The 18,332-nt window shown below is 40.0% G+C and overlaps 1 protein-coding gene across 1 annotated transcript in view; it reads right to left on the bottom strand.

Moving 5' to 3' along the window:
* LOC124277371 (sushi, von Willebrand factor type A, EGF and pentraxin domain-containing protein 1-like) overlaps nucleotides 1–15,522 on the bottom strand; it is a 61,019-nt gene extending 45,497 nt beyond the window's left edge. Inside the window, 8 exon segments of the mRNA XM_046713040.1 lie at nucleotides 790–1,038; nucleotides 2,141–2,338; nucleotides 3,136–3,315; nucleotides 3,936–4,115; nucleotides 5,448–5,609; nucleotides 7,617–7,796; nucleotides 8,673–8,928; nucleotides 14,806–15,522. Of these exon segments, the coding sequence (XP_046568996.1) occupies nucleotides 790–1,038; nucleotides 2,141–2,338; nucleotides 3,136–3,315; nucleotides 3,936–4,115; nucleotides 5,448–5,609; nucleotides 7,617–7,796; nucleotides 8,673–8,928; nucleotides 14,806–15,303 (1,903 nt within the window). The 5' untranslated portion in view covers nucleotides 15,304–15,522.
* Between the last annotated feature and the right edge of the window lie 2,810 nt (nucleotides 15,523–18,332).

Here is an 18,332-nt window from a genome sequence, read left to right as displayed (position 1 = left end):
TGTACGTGTGTGCGTGTGTGTGTTTGATATGAAGTAGCATGTAAAATGTGAATATATCTCTCTCTCTCTCTCTCTCTCTCTCTCTCTCTCTCTCACACACACACACACACACACACACACACACACAGGTACAAAGTTACACACACACACAAGCCATAAATTATTAACGGTCCCTATGTCGCCTCTTACTACAAGCGTGAGTAACTGAAAATCAGGGGCGAATCAGGGGCCAAGTGGTTAAGGCGTTCGCTCGTCACACCGAAGATCGGGTTCGATTCCCCACATGGGTACAATGTGTGAAGCCCATTTCTGGCGTCCCCCGCCGTGATATTGCTGGAATATTGCTAAAAGCGGCGTAAAAACAAGTCACTCACAACTGAGGATCAGAGTGACAGTTTTGCCACAGAGAATTGCCACGCCTCAGCTGAAGTGGCCACTATAACATGTGTGACAACCATCGAGTGTAACCCTGTTCAAAACACTTCAGGGCTGTAGGGTAGCCTAGTGGTTAAAGCCTTTCGCTCGTCACCCCGAAGAGCCGGGTTCGATTCCCTACATTGGGTACAATGTGTGAAGTCCATTTCTGGTGTCCCTCGCCGCGATATTGCTGGAATATTGCTAAAAGCGGCGTAAAACCACACTCATTCACTTAAAACACTTCATAAGTTCATATCATCCACTGTTGCTAAATATTAATAACTGATAAAGAAGTGTACGTGGAATTGAAATTTCTCTGAAATCCATAATTTCTCTACACTGATACGATGAGACTTACAACTCTTTACTTACCTTTGACCGTGATGGTGAAAGAGCAGTTGGCCTTGTTGTGACTGTAGTCCTCCACTATGTAGGTTACGATGTTGATACCGATGGGGAAGCGTGATGAAGGTGACACCGCCGGCTCGGCCGTCATTGTTGGCAGGAAACCAGAGTTGTCTACAGACACGGGCACCTGCCATGTGACCTCCGCCGTACTCTCATCAACGTCTGTCACAGTCTCGATGTTGTTCGGACACTCAATAAATGGCGGCTTCTCATCTGTAACAGTGAGTGAGTGAGTGAGTTGGGTTTAATGCAGAGAGTATTCCAGTTACATCAACGTGATGTCAGAGGATAGACGAATGTGAGTCAAGCCTTATGTGTTCGACACTTGAAATCTACCATGACGGGCAAGGTGCTGACAAACCTAGAATTGCGGGATTCGAACCATTATCACAGGTGTTGTCATGCGGAAGGGAGGTAGCCCTGAACAGAGAATATATCGGCCTGGCTTGAATGGGCCACCTCTCATCTGGAAGAACGTAGGGTGAAATATTCGGGGACTGAATATTTCATAGCGCGAAAAATATATGTGAATAATATTTTACCTATTTCCTGAATCAAAACCCAATCGCTCAAAACAGCCATCTAGAGTTATGCATTCCCCAGGGAGGTAAAAACGGACTTGAAATGCAAAGTGACTTTCTGTTGACGAAATAATGTCATGCATATTAAGCATATACAGTGACGAAGGGGCCCAGGTTATTAATCATAGCAGACTAGATATAGTTACCCTGTACTAACGAGGATGCGCAGCTGTTCAATGTTTACACTATGAAATAGCATTTTCCATTCCATATATCAACTTCATGTGTCGAAACACGATATGGAGCGGAGACTGACCGGCGCTGTTCGTAAATTTCAATTTGTAGGTGTTTAAGGAATGCCAACAAGGAAATTGGACCCATGTGTACAACTGCATGACATTTCCTGAAGGAAATAATTCTCAAACATCTGTCAACCGGTACATTAACTTGTTTACCGTAAATACGCAGAGAATATGATGCATATTAGGTGTAATGGATCCCAGTCTTCGGCAAAAACATTTTTCTTAACTTTTGTGGCAAAAAGATTTTTTAAACTAAATAAATAAATAATTTAATAAATTATTTAAATAATAAATATATAAATAAAATATTTATTTATAATGAATAAATGAATGAATAAATGCATGAATAAATCTATCTATCTATCTATTAATCTATCTATCTTATCTATCTATCTGTCTGTTGTCTGTCTGTCTGTCTATATATTTATATATATATTTTATTAATTTATTTATTTATTTATTTATTTGTGACGAAGTGATGCTACATCTCACCTAAACACTCGTTGTACTTGTCTACATTGGGGGCCCAGTTACCATCAGGTGTACACTGCATTGTGTGGGGACCATACATTGAGTAGCCACGCAGACACGTCATCTGACAAGTGGTGCCAAATGAGACCTCCCCGGCGGTGCACACAGCAGGGTCAACACTCCCGTCCTTCAAGGGCGTCAGAGGCTGACACGTGATCTCTGATGAAAAAAAGATATCATGGATTTTCGGTTGATTAAGGAGAAGCATTAATTATCAAGGTATTTGTGTATGCTGAGACTACTCAGCTTCGTTTCGCTTTTAAGGAGTCTTTTAGGAATCAACCCAGCTAAAAACGGCCAGCCAAACTCATTGTCGGTTTCTTTATTGTTTAGCAATCAACAATATTCCAGTTATATGGCAATGGTTGGTTTGTTGCTTAACGCCGCATTCAGCAATGATCAAGCTATAAATAATCGAGTCTGATCCAGTGAACAACAGCATGAGCATCGATCCACACAACTGGGATAGGTGGCATGTGTCAACCAGGTCAGCGAGTCTGACCACCTAATCCCGTCAGTCGCCTCTTACGACAAGCAGGCTGCTGAAGGCCGATTCTAACCCGGGTGTATAGCAATAGCTAATAATAATCAATCTTATGAAAGTCGAAACAGTGATTGATATTATGAACAACAGCACACGTTGTGGAGTTACGATGACATCTGCAGACTCAAGGAGCCTGTATTGCCAATCCTTTTCAGACAAGCCTTCAGAAAACACTGGGGACCAGTTCTAACCCAGGTCAGGGACCACTTTAAACTCTGGTTCACGCACTGTCGATTATAAGCAGAGCAATTCATTACTTCCAGAAGATAGGAAACATCAAAACTTTTGTTTGAATCGAAACAGGTTTGAACTGCATTGAGGTGATTCTCGTCATACAGTTTTTCAAAACTCATATATTAAATCATAAACCCCGTATACTAAACTATCTATCGACATTTCATCCCATTCCTACCTCTGCATCTCGTGGGCAAACCAGTCCAGATTGCAATGGCGACACACGTCCTCTTTCTGGACCCGACTAGCTGGTAGCCGTTGTCGCAGGTGAATCTGCACACTGTGGAGAATGTGAAGTCGTCGCGGCTGCAGATCATCTGACCATCCTTGGGTACCGGGAGCGTCGGACAAGTCTTCGCTGAAAGCGTGAATTTGTGTTTGCCGCTTTGAAAACTGTTTCGGTTATAGGTCATCACAGTGTGCCAGCTCTAACATGGAAGAAACCCCTTTATGTAGGCCATACGCTCATACCCTCTGTCACTCAACTTCAGTCATACTAGGCCTAGAGGTTAAAGCGTTCTCTCGTCACGACGAAAACCCGGGTTCGATTCCCAAAATGGGTACAATTTGCAAAGCCCATTCCTGGTGATATTACTGGAATATTGCTAAAACCATATACACTCACTCACTCAATTTAGTCATACTTTCGGATACTAACGTCAGTCATACTCTTTGTAGTTAACGTAGGTCATACTCCACGTCGACCGTTCTTGCAGCATACTCTTGGCTACTCCAATATGTCATACTATCGGCTATATGTCGGCTACTATCGGCTACTAACGTTGGTCACACAATCGGCGGCTAATTTTGGTATGCTCGGCTACTAACGACGGTCACACACTCGGCTACTAACGTTGGTCACACAATCGGCGGCTAATGTTGGTCACACAATTCGCTACTAACGTTGGTCACACAATCGGCTACTAACGTTGGTCACACAATCGGCTACTAACGTTGGTCACACAATCGGCTACTCACTGATACAGCTGCCGTCTACTCCTGACCAGGTTCCATTCTCCAGACAGATCCTCAAACTGCTTCCCTGCAGCTCGTACCCAGGTTTACACCGTAGTCCACATGCAGCGTTGAACACGTTGTTGCATTTGTTGTTGACGAAGTAGCCGTTTTCCGGGGGATCAAGGGCTGGACAGGTGAAAGCTAAAACAAGGAAGTTCACATGAGCAGGTATCGACGTGGGTAAGCGTATTGCGGTTTACGTATAGTGAATGAATGAAATTGTTTTGCGCCGCAGTCAACAATAGTCAAGTTATAACAGCGAGGCCGGTGGATTGGCCTAGTGGTCAAAGCGTTCATCACACCGAAGACCCGGGTTCGATTCCCCACATGTGTACAATGACTGAAGCCCATTTCTGACGTCCCCCGCAGTGATATTGCTGATAATGCTAAAAGCGGTATAAAACTATATTCACTCACTCAAAGCTAAACACACTCCCTCACTATAACACAAAGCTAAACAAACTCCCTCACTATAACACAGCGGTCTCTCACTGACTCGACGTTGACACAAGGCTGAGCAGCAGCCAACGCCGTCGGGAATTTATGACATACAGTCACTTTATACTGTTTGTCTGCTCTTACAAGACTGGATTACAAAGGAATTATTTTGGCTCATTTGTTTACGTATGTTTTTCGTCCTATTGTTCGTTTATTGTCAAAGGTTCATCAGGACATTGTCAACCTTTATGATCGAGTGTGGACCAGGTGAATCAACGGTTAACGTTATGAGTAGAGTTATATACTGCACGATACAAATCCAGTCAGTCAAAACACATCCATTATACACTGCCGATGAAAAGGAGTGAGTGAGTGAGGTTAGTTTTACGCCACACTCAGCAATATTCCAGCTATATGGTGGCGGCCTGTAAACAATAGAATCTGGACCAGACAATCCAGTGATCAACAGCATGAACATCGATCTACGTAATTTGGATATGATGACATGGGTCAACCAAGTCAGCGAGTCTGACCACCCGATCCCGTTAGTCGCCTCTTACGACAAATATGGGTTACTGAAGATCAATTCTAACCCGGATCTTCACGGGTCGAAAAGGATATACTCATGCTGGAGGAAATTGAAACAAACAAGTAATAATTATTCGATACATGGGATACGTGTTTTATAGTTTTGTCTTGGATCTTAGCAGCGTCTCCTGTTGAAACTTTTTGTGATAGGCTGTAAAATCCAGTTTTTAAGGTTTTTTCCTTTAGCCCTCAAATTTGCTAACGCTTACGACAAGCGTGGGTTGATAGATGGTAATGTCATGCCGGTAGAGAAAAAATAGTTAGAAAATGACGAGATATCGTATTTGAGTTGTCATGGTAAAACACATCATTCTTCCTGATCAAATTTTCAATTTTCAAAAATATCAATATTTAGTTTATGACAATATCTAGCAATGTAGACAAATGTGGCCATATATGACCGACTTCAAACTCCTTTTACACTTTGAGACGTGTTTCATTTCTCACCTGCGCACTCCGAGGTGTTCATGTTGACGTATCCCTTTTTGCAGCTGCAGTCGGTTATGGCCGCCGTCCCTGAACCTGTCGTCTGATTCTCATCCGGGCACGGCATGCACATGCTGACGTCACCAGGGCCGCTTCTATTCTTGTATGTGCCAGGGGGACAGGCTGACAAAACAATTATACATCAGATATATCATTTCTTTATCAAATGGGAGCAGTGGGATAGCCTAGTGGTTAAAGTGAACGTTCCTCACACCGAAGACCCGGGTTCGATTCTCCACGGGTACAATTTGAGGAGACCTTCCCTGGTGTCCTGGAATACTGCGGCGTAAAACCACACTCACTCACTTTAACAAAAGATAACTGTTATTTTTCAAACTAAAGCCACGCATCTTAACCGCCATTGTCGCAAGTGTTATCCATATTCACAATTAGTTAATGATATAACATGTCAATATAAACAATGTTTCTTATTAATATAAATTTAGTTTTAACCTGACCTGGATGGAAGCATTTGTATTTCCGGTGCATTTCCCAGTTACTGAACAAATATACATGTAACTTTATCAGCGTCATAGTTGGCGACATATACTACTCAAAACATTTAAGGAACACTCGATCCTTTCTTATAACTACAGTTTATCTAACATGCCATTACTGGTGTACTACTGTAATATGAATTAATCGTGCGGTTCTTAAATTCTGTAGAGTACGTGAGTGAAGAGATGACAGATTAACTATGGTGATGAGAAAGAACAAGGTGGTCCCTTCTTTTTTGGGTAGTATGTACTGATTTGAAAAATACCAAACACGTTTTAAGGGAGAACCGTCTTATTTAGTTGCATAATGCAGGATTGCATGAACATCTCCTCCGGTTAAATGCGGACACTGTAGGACATGAAAAAAACAGTTCTCAAAACTGTTTTCAAATGAACCGCAGACCGTCTTTCTTCAGTGGTGAAAAAGAATTACTCTTCAGTGTTATTTAGTAAGTGGGACAAGACAAGCGGGTATTTAGAGTTCAGTGCTTATTGGATAGTCAACATGAGGTAACCTGTTTTGAAATTTGATAATGATACCTTAATTTGGATCGAGCGCTTCAGATACAAATATTTTTAAAAGATCAGCTCTTATCATGGCCTGTAAACATTCTTGATTCACCCAGAGCGATATCAGCGACAGATGGCTCTTGTCAATCCCGTGCTTCTCGCGGATAATGACGTATCAGCTTAGTTTTATGTGGAACGTAAGGTACATATGCTACTCAAAACAACTTAAGCACCACCCGATTTTTTCATGTTACGTACGTATGACATGACATATGTATATAGTAATATGAAAGAACAGGTGTTCCTTAACTTTACTAGTAGTATATTTTCTTTGTGTAAGTGCGACACATCAGCTTTGTCAGACTGAGATGAAAGGAATCTTTTTAGTTTATACATATGTATACTGATAAACGAACAAACAAAAATAATTATGGCCACAAAAAATTACTAGCGTATACTTATCATAAACTAAAAGAAATGGGTTTCTAAATTGCACCAATGCTGGGAATAGAACGTTTTCAATGTGATGAGGCAAGGCATCAGTCACTAGACAATCCACCCCAACCCCACCCCTACCCCACCCCCTTCAGTCCATAGGTACCGCGCTAAAACAATGGGACAACATGTTTTGAGGGGAAGATGTTATTTATGGCCTTTTTCAAAGTGAATAACTGGAAATCAAAAGGTTCCCCACTTTAACCTTGGCTTTAGCTTCTGATGAAGCGCAAAGAGTCCTTTGCGGAGATTTGCGCTATATAAATGCTATCCATTATTATTATTATTATGAACACTGAATTAAAATGCTCAAGTCGTGCTGAATACATGTAGTGAAGTCCCTTGACTGGTTATTACGGGCATCTGTTAATCCGAATCCGTAACGTCCAGAGTATCAGATGTCCGCATTGACTAGTCATGTGTACAGTATATTGTCATTACTAAAGATTCAAAGTAGTAATCGTCCGGGAACTGTCCGCATTAACGGGTTCCGGACTGAGGAGGTTTCACTGTAGTGGAAGTGGTATTTCAAAAACGTTTTACAAGTTCGACCCAAACCCATGTATTCTACTGGAGTGTGGCCAGGGTATTTTAGCAAGTTCCACATGATGATAAAACGATGAATTACCTTTACATCCATATTTTCCGATTCCTTGGCCGTAAAATCCTGGTTTGCACTGGCATTCATATTTTCCTGTATGTGTCCCGCACGCGCATGTCGCGTTGGCATGGCAACAGTTACCTCCATTTTTACACAAAATGTTACATCTGCTCCTGGGCTGGTATACGTAGGATCCGGTGTGGAGATCTAATCATAAAAAAATTGTCATAAAAAATGTTATAATCGATAAGCTGTCTGGAATGTTTATGAAATGTTTGGTGTAAAATATATACAATTTTCTATCCTGGCTTATCACTTTAGTTTTAACAGGATATTCATGTTGAATTTGAGATCGTACACATTTGAGCACATTGGGAGGTAGACTTACACTTAGTCTCTGAATATTATAATTTTGATAGTAACAAATAAACACATTTAAATTGAAAAGGAGACCCAGTGAGACGGGAAATTCAAAACAATGAAGCTGAGGGAAAACCTAGACTTGCTTGATTTGGACTTAAGCATTGCAGAGAGGGCTATGCAGTAGGGAAAATAATGTGGTTCAGGGACTGCGAGACAGACTAATTGGGAGGGTTCTTCAAAGTTTCAGCTGAAAACATCGGCTACTGATTAGATATCCCAAGATTCAAGAGTCCATAGGTCAATAACTTGTACCACTATCAAAATGCTTCCCAAGCGTCGAAATTTGTGAAGGCTCAATAATTAATAGGGATGTTTTTGGGTTTGTTTTATGAAATTGGGCATATAATTTGAAACAACAGGTTATGTTCCTCATCACGACGATGTGACATTCAAGTATATGTCGTCTTTAAAGAATCATATTACATATATTATAAAGAATACATCTACAACACGCATTGATTAACCTCTTTTACATATCACATGCGAGATCAAAGGTTATTACTGACATTTTCCTTGACCCTTGACCACGTGACCATTGTGCTGTATGAGTGGAAGCACATGTGCCCCAATATAGACATAGCTACTACTGGCTTCGTGACCCCAATACGAATATAAGTAAGCTTTGATCTTAATATCGAATAAATGACCTTGGCCTCTGACCTTCATGGAGAGCCCGCCTTGCTAGAGCCTCAAATTCTTCAAAGCTGTCCAGAATGTAACAAGTTTCGTTCTTGGGCACGGATGCCATGTCGTACAGCTCCCTAAAGTTGCCATTTCGGATGCCGAAGGTGAATATCTTCACACCACTGTCTCTAAGAGATTTGGCTTCTGGTCTTGGGTCTCCGCCATTAGAGAACCCGTCCGTTATCAGGAAAATGGCTTTAGTAGCATTCCTCCTGGCTCCCTTCAGAACAACCTGAAATACAAGATGTGCACAATGCGTTATTACATCCATAAAACATAAAGTTGTAGATTTATCATATTTAAAATGTTGGAACCTTTCGGAATGTGTTTGTTTGTCGGTTTAATGTTTAACACCGCACTCAGCAATATTCCAGCTGTATGGCGGCAGTCTATAAATAATTGAGTCTGGACCAAACAATCCAGTGGTCAACGGCAAGAGCATCTATCTACGCAGTTGGGATACAATAACATGTATCAACCAAGCCATCAAGTCTGACTACCAAACCCGTTAGTCGCCTCTTACGACAAGCATGGGTTACTGAAGATCAATTCTACCCGTCATAACAGTGACGTTCAGAGTGGAACAAAACCAGGAAGACGTGCTTAGTGTTCTTCATGCTAGCCTAAGGAATCATTCAATTAGTATATTTCAATAAATACAAGCATATGAAAACCTCCATGTATGAGAATATGATACATATATATGAAAACACTTAGTTTTCCTGAAAACAAATATATGAAAAGATTCTCGAATGTGAATATCTACATGTATATAATTACGCTTAGTTTTCCTGTAACGATTTTCAAAAAACAAAACAAGCAAAACACCAAAGAACCGACAGTTAATATTATGATTACTGTGATCATGATCTTTGAGTGAAAAAGAAAGTGAGATAAATATCGAACATCATTGCGCAAGATTACCCAATGTTGACTATCCTCAGCAACAAATTCCGTTTGATTTAACGGGGAAAATAGATGTAAACATTATATGAATGGATCACTGAAAATCAGTGGTGACACCAGGTGTTCTCTAATGGAATGGCAAGAGACACGGCAAACCGAAACATGAGTCTCATTAACCTATTCCGACAATGACCTACTTTTCAGCCGATCCGAATTTTCTCGTGTGAAAGTGAAAAGAGACTTCACAAACAACTATGGTTCCAATTCCTTGTTTCATAAGAAAATGGTATTTACAAGTTAGTTTTAGTTTTAAACTTTAATAACATCGTATTTCTATATTTTATGGCGAGGTGTAGGCAGCATGGCCTTAACTAAGACGTCACAGACTGACCCTGTTTGATGAGGTCGTAAAATGACTCACAATTCATCTGGCTCACTGGTTACACTTGTTATGTGTTCTTTGCGCTTATTCAGTGTAGTTTTGTAACGCACAATGTGATTGATATAATATCCAGTCCGTACCAGACCGCCAAACTTTTCTAGCGGCAGAGCCTCCTTTTGAGATTTCCACGAATTCCAGAATTCCGTCTGTCAGAGCACGCTGTACGACAGAGCACGCTGCACGACATGTTTGTAAGGATTAGAAGGAGCGTAGTGTTGAAATATACAAGTGCTTAGATGTATCAAATAATACTGATTAATATTTATGTATCCAGTTGAATGAATTGGTCTCAAAATTCTGGACTGGTTATTGTACTGTGTTGCGCAAGAGGACGGAACCCAGTCAACAGGAAACGCGCGAGACTGTTGTGTAATCAATGTTTTGACTTGCGGACCCATGCTTGCCACAAAAGGCGACTATGCTTGTCGTAAGAGGCGACTAACGGGATCGGGTGGTCAGGCTCGCTGACTTGGATGGCACATATCATCGGTTCCCAAATGCGCAGATCGATGCTCATGCCGCTCGGCGTAAAACTAAACTCACTCACCGACTTTCAGACGGACGAACTCATTTTCAAACTTGCATTCATCGTACACCGTTTCAACAGACCCGACCATTCAACCTAGATTTCTGTTTATAACCATTTAGTGTAAATATTTTTCAAGGCATGGACTTTATCTAAGATTCGTTCAGGATTCTTATATATCTTTAATCTTCCTCGCCTGCTTGTCAGTAAATAAATCCTCAGTGCTGAAGGCAGGGGTCACTAAAACACACTCGATGAAGGAGTGTAAATATAAACACGTCACCACGTGGGATGGGTGAGATGGTGATGCTGTGACTTGTTACGCCATAGTTCCAGCAGAGTACGCAATTAGAAGCGCTATGTGAGGCAAAGCTAACCTTCGCCTGGGAGATAACACTGTTATCGCAACTCTGTCTGATAACTAAGTTATCGCTTGTGGTGCTCCCAAACAACATTTACTTTAAAATACTTTATTTACTATTTTCCATAGCAGTTACCTGATAAAACACTTTACAAAACACTAACTCCATGCTGAAACTAGGTCTCTCTTGCACTATTACGTGGTCCACGCTGGGTCATGCTTATTACCGGTATGTGCCATGGTAAAATCCTATTTAAGGAAAAGCGCTATGAACACATCTTGCTTGTGAAAATAAATATATGTGTCGCAGCGAGATGAAGAGGTTTCGGCTTGGCAGGGATGTCTTTCAGATAGGTCCCTGCAACGTTTGCTGGTGTTGTTGGTTCCATTGACAGATTCATCAAGCTAATTTGTTTGGAACCAAAACATGGTTACAATGAAAATATCAATTCATGAAAACATTTCATTTTGAATAAGATTAACGAGAACGTTTTTTTCTTTTTTTTTTGTTCTTTTTTTTTTTTTTGTTCTTTTTGGTTTGGGTTTTTTAGGATAAGAGAAAATGATAGTATCCTAACGTACTTGTCATTTTGATGACATTTTTATAAAAGAACCAACATTTTTTGCTATATAGGTACACGTCTTTGTTAAATAATTATTCATCTCTGTTACATAAGCAAACGTCTCTATTACAGAAACACATCTGTTATACCATGCCTCTCTTCTAACAAAAGTGTACGTCTCTCAAAAGGAATCATTCATTATGTTACATAGGTATTCGTTTCTGTTTATTAGTTACATATAGCTCTGTTACATAGCTATACGTCTCTGTTACATTCATATTAGGTATACGCCTGTTACATAGGTATACATCACTGTTACATAGAGATACGTCATCGTTACAGTGAGCGAAATAGCCACTGGCCCGCTAGCCCGTGGCTAGTAAAAATCCAGTCGAGCCAGTAAATATCCACTGTCACTGGCCCGACTGGCTAGTGAATTTTCACGGGGCCATTTTGTAAATACATCACTCTCTCCGACTTGTTAAGTTATAATACACTTTTAAATCATGAAAGATGATGGCCTGATAAAAGAGTTCATCATATTAGCAGCTTATTCATGCCGACAATATTTTATTCTCATCTATGTTTGTAATCTTTTGCTTAGTTTCTACATTCAAATTTCGGGCTAGTGAATTATTTTGTGGGCTAGTAACTTTCAGGCATAGCTAGCCCGACTGGCTAACAAAATATGGAAACTATTTCGCACATTGCACCGTTATGTAAATATACATGTCCTCTTACAGACTCGGGGCGGAGGGGTAGCCTCGTGGTTAAAGCGTTCGCTCGTCACGCCGCTGACCCGGATTTGATTCCCCACATGGGTACAATGTGTGAAGTCTATTTCTGGTGTCCCCCGTCGTGATATTGCTGGAATATTGCTAAAAGCGGCGTCAAACAAAACTCACTCTTACAGATTTGTTCATCAGCGGTACATCAGTATCGGTCTGTATAGCTATGTTACACAGGTAAATGTCACTGCTACAGAATCACACATCTCCCCTACAGAATCATTCATTTTTGTTGCATAAGCACACGTCTCTGTTTCATAGGCATACATTTATGTTGGATACAATACGTCTGTTTTATATAAATGCATGTCTCTCATACGTCTCTGTTACATAAGCACACGTCTCTGTTTCATAAATATGCATTTATGTTGCATAACAATAAGTCTGTTTTACATAAATACACGTCTCTCCCACGTCTCTGTTACATAAACATACCTCTCTGTTTCATAAATATACATTTATGTTGAATAACAATAAGTCTGTTTAACATAAATACACGTCCCTCCCACGTCTCTGTTACATAAACATACCTCTCTGTTTCATAAATACACATTTATGTTGAATAACAATAAGTCTGTTTTACATAATTACACGCCTCTCCCACGTCTCTGTTACATAAACATACCTCTCTGTTTCATAATCATACATTTATGTTGAATAACAATACGTCTGTTTTACAAAATTACACGTCTCTCCCACGTCTCTGTTACATAAACATACCCCTCTGTTTCATAAACATACATTTATGTTGCATAACAATACGTCTGTTTTACATAAATACACGTCTCTCCCACGTCTCTGTTACATAAACATACCTCTCTGTTTCATAAACATACATTTATGTTGCATAACAATACGTCTGTTTTACATAAATACACGTCTCTCCCACGTCTCTGTTACATAAACATACCTCTCTGTTTCATAAACATACATTTATGTTGCATAACAATACGTCTGTTTTATATAAATACACGTCTCTCCCACGTCTCTGTTACATAAATATACCTCTCTGTTTCATAAACATACATTTATGTTGCATAACAATACGTCTGTTTTACAAAATTACACGTCTCTCCCACGTCTCTGTTACATAAACATACCCCTCTGTTTCATAAACATACCTTTATGTTGTATAACAATACGTCTGTTTTTCCATAAATACACGTCTCTCCCACGTCTCTGTTACATAAACATACCTCTCTGTCTCATAAACATACATTTATGTTGCATAACAATACGTCTGTTTTATATAAATACACGTCTCTCCCACGTCTCTGTTACATAAATATACCTCTCTGTTTCATAAACATACATTTATGTTGAATAACAATACCTCTGTTTTACATAAATACACGTCTCTGTTACATAAACATACGTCTCTGTTTCATAAATATACATTTATGTTGCATAACAATAAGTCTGTTTTACATAAATACGCGTCTCTCCCACGTCTCTGTTACAGAAGCATATGTCTCTTTTACTCTTTTACACATGTATTCATGTCTCTTACATAAGTACACGTCACTTACAAATGTATTCATGGCACACGAATCTGTCACGGCAGAATACAACTCCCCCAATATTTCTGATTACCATAATATACCCAGCTGTATATAATATGATTACATATGTTACATATACACATTGTATGTAATAACTTGAATATATACTCATGCCAATAATGGCTGTCACCCCTCCCCAACCCCAAACACGCCCCCAATCCCTCTCCAATTAAAAAATTGAAGGGGTGACAACCATTATTGGCATGAGTATATGCCACAATCGTACCGACTAGAACAAACGATTCTTCCATCTAATCTTTTGTGTGAAAAAAGTTCTAAATAAATTCTTTATTAGGTCAGTGCTCTCGGGGCATTCGGTCTATTGAAATGTTTCTCATTTCCATTCCTCCGCCTCCCAATGTACAGAAAACAAGAGTGGGTGACCTAGTTTCCTGTCGCATTGTCGCCGTCCTCTGTGACAACAGAAACTGCATTCCGGACATGTTTTACTGTAACGACGTCGACGCAACAGAAGAGCTAAGCAAACCTTGTTGATTTAATTCTCCAATGTAATCATCATCGTTATATGCAACTCGACCAAAATGAACACAACACTGTGCTTTATTGTCAATGACATATCCATTTTTAAGAATTTCTAAATGCTGTTTATCTTACGTAAATGTGATTAAAACGAATTTCGCAAAACCTCTCTGATAAAAGAAATATGCGACAATGGATTTTGTTCGTAAAGATGTCTTCACGTTTACGAATTGTGTTAAAAGCGACAAACAATATATGCTTACTGATGCACTTTTAAACTATAAACATAACAGATATAAATGTACTTTGAGAACTTTGCGTAAAGTAATGTCTTCGAGAAAACGCGTCTGACGAAAACTGTATTTTACTAAACCTCACAATATTTATCTATGTTCCATACTAATTAAACAAGGTGTAGACTTTACTCACCATTATAACACATGTCAACACTTAAGGGGTTAACTATATTACATAATGTTACCTTTGCTTCAAGGAAGGCCCCAAGGGTATATGTACCCCCTCCAATGTAATTAACCCTTGGCAGCTCGTCTCCAAGTAAGCGGCACTTATGTTTGTCTGCATTTGGCTGGGTCAGATGGTCAACATGTCTGATGACCTTCCCTCGTGACGAAAACGTAATGACCGACACTCTGGTCTTGTTCACATCCACTGTAAAATCAGCCAACAATTTGCGTACGAACCGGAGTTCCTCGAAGAAGTTATCTGCCCCTACACTTGATGAACTATCCACTAAAAACACAAGTTCCACTTGACCATTCTCTGTTGCCCTGAGACGCTGAACATGGCGTTTCAAAACCGCTCCTAACGTCTCCACTTTAGTTTTAAAATCCGCGCTGAGTGGTCTGAACAAGGAGTTGTAATAATCCCCTCCGTAATAAGCCGAGGAGCCTGTGTGTAGAAGATATCCTAGAGTTACTAGGTGTAGCAATGTCGGCCCGAGTCGAATATCCAGTATCATTGTAAGTCGACTGTTTAACACATATTGAGAACATCAACACATCCAACAGAAAGCTGCACAGCTCGTGTCAGGCAATGACCAACAGCTGACGGTGGGAGTTCGTCTTCCAGAATGAAAGAGGTTCTCAAGAAAAACGCTGATATAAACAAGCCCCGATAAGCAGCTTCGGGTTGAATAACAGCGGAACCGGTACGGCAAAGATGGTAGGCACGGCTCTGGTGTTCCGTATGTCCTCACTGCTATTTCCCTCTCCTCAAGGAAGGTGTTGGGATATGTAATTAACTGCGCCTGGACATGTGTTTCGTGTGGCCAAGCACTTGTAACGGGATCCCCAGACTCAATCTGATCCCTACACCTCCACTCGGATTTCACACACGCGGCACACATACCAAGAAATCTGTCCCACTTTCAAGAGGTTGCAAGAGTGGCCACAATATGTACGCTTGTGGTTTTTGTCGGACGTCTGTGTGGTCATGCTGTGTGACTAGGCAGTGGTATAGAATGGATGGAAAATCTGTGGTATGTCAAGCGATGCATTTGGGATGTAAACACTGTATAAGGACCTATAGTCTGTTTGCGGTGAAAACGTACCGATGAATTTCACTTTAAACAAAAAAGTAAATCACATAAAGTGAAATTAAGATTGCGAATCGTCATGATTTTACCTTGCCAATTGAACATTAAAATCTCAGAATTTTATTCAACTTAGGACAAAAGTTGTTTAACAAACGATCATAGTTTCAAATCGCTATTATTGGTGAAAGTCATCGGTACGTTTTCACTGCAAACAGAAAATAGGAAATTTGTAATCTATTGGATCGTTGACTCAATATTATATGGTCTCTGGTTTGATATATTGTAAGTGTATCCTAATGAAATTGGACAGCATGCATTTAATATTATGTCAATGAATATTACTTTTTTGTACAAAACTAAAAAGAAAAAAGTAAAGAAAATATTCACACCCTCTTTGGTTGAAACAGAGACCATATACCGGTATATGGTCTTTGGTTGAAATTATATTTCTTTATTGTTCTTTACCAGCATGGTGTTGACTTGATCGTTTTAAATCCGTAGTGTCATGACGCAAGAACTCCAATTATTGAAAGGATTTTGTTTTTTTTTAATTCTTGGCTGATCAAATATTGGATCTATAGGGTTTTGAAGTATTCGCAATTTGAAAGTGTATTATAAATATGCATAGAAAGAAATGCCCGGTGTGAAAAATTCCTTAATTCATGAATTAATTTAAATGTTACACGTTACACGTTCATTCTTTTCCAAACTTTCCCTTCACCAATAAAACGCTGAGTCACACCGGGATTAATAAGCGCGCCACTTCCTGAACCAGGTCCCGTCTAGACTTTTAATGAAACTAGCGCAAATCATAATTTTTCGCACACTGTGAAAATTAGTACAGAACATCCTGGCTCCACTTGATGATCTAATTAGATAACACAGGAAGTGGTCTTCACTGCTGCTGTCATCGTGTGCTTCCTGGTGCCAGTATCACCGTTTGATTGACAGGTGTGCCCGCTGCGTGTGGATTAATTGGAATCGGCTCCAAGAATGTTGCATCAGCACTTTTAGAGGCCAGCCACATGGATATTCTACTTGTGCGCAAATGTCAAATAAAAGAAAACAAATGTGTGATGCCTATGAAGTTCACTAACATCACAGATATTATGTGAGCCATATGCCTGTAAGGCATACTGTTTCGCTTGTTTATATGGGGCATGTTTGGTTAAGCATGCACCATGTAACATCACTAAAACACGAATACATCGTGAAACGGGTTTTCATGCAAATGATTGCCTTTTGTAAATAGATCTGCGAAACAGATTTGTTTCTTGACCAAAACAAATGTTCCATTTTGTACTGATGTGGGATGGGGCGGTGGATTAGCCTAGTGGATAAAGCGTTCGCTTGTCACGCCGAAAGCCCAGGTTCGATTCCCCACATGGGTACAATGTGTGGAGCCCATTTCTGGTGTCCCCCGCCGTGATATTGCTGGAATGTTGCTAAAATCGGCGTAAAAACCAACTCACTCACTCGTTGAAGTTCGGAGGTCGGTTAGCTTTGTAGTGAAAGTAGTTTGTAGTGAACCATTTTTCCCCTTACATAATCAAGAACAACTTTTCCCATCACATTAAATCACCAAAAACCATTTTTCCTATCACATTACATCATCAAGAACCATTGTTCCCATCACATCATCAAGAACTATTTTTCCCATTACATTACATCACCAAAAAACATTTTTCCCATTACATTACATCACCAAGAACCATTTTTCCCATCAAATAATCAAGAACCATTTTCCCCATCACATTACATCATCAAGAACCATTTTTCCCATCACATCATCAAGAACCATTTTTCCCATCACATTACAACACTCAAGAACCATTTTTCCCATCACATTACATCACCAAGAACCATTTTTCCCATCACATCACATCACCAAGAACCATTTTTCCCATCACATTACATCACCAAGAACCATTTTTCCCATTACATTACATCACCAAGAACCATTTTTCCCATCACATCACCAAGAACCATTTTTCCCATCACATTACATTTTCCCATCACATCACCAAGAACCATTTTTCCCATCACATTACATCACCAAGAACCATTTTTCCCATCACATCACCCAGAACCATTTTTCCCATTACATTACATCACCAAGACCATTTTTCCAATCACATTACATCACCAAGCACCATTTTCCCCATCACACTACATCACCAAGAACTCTTTTCCAACAATCACAAACACGGAGATAAAATGTCACATTTTAGCAAGGATATCCTACTCAGGCACAACATTCTGCCACCGAGGCCTTGGTTTGTTTGAAGTTTAACCTATCACTCGATTAACCAACCGATCACCCGATCCCGTTAGTCGCCTCTCACGACAAGCATGGGTTACTGAATCCCTTGGTTTGTTTGAAGTTTAACCTATCACTCGATTAACCAACCGACCACCCGATCCCGTTAGTCGCCTCTTACGACAAACATGGG

The sequence above is a fragment of the Haliotis rubra genome, unplaced genomic scaffold, assembly GCF_003918875.1.
Source record: "Haliotis rubra isolate DU_JTF1 unplaced genomic scaffold, ASM391887v1 Scf220, whole genome shotgun sequence".
Taxonomy (NCBI): Eukaryota; Metazoa; Mollusca; class Gastropoda; order Lepetellida; family Haliotidae; genus Haliotis; species Haliotis rubra.
The sequence above is the reverse complement of the archived record's forward strand: the minus strand, read 5'-3'. Positions and strand labels throughout refer to the sequence as shown.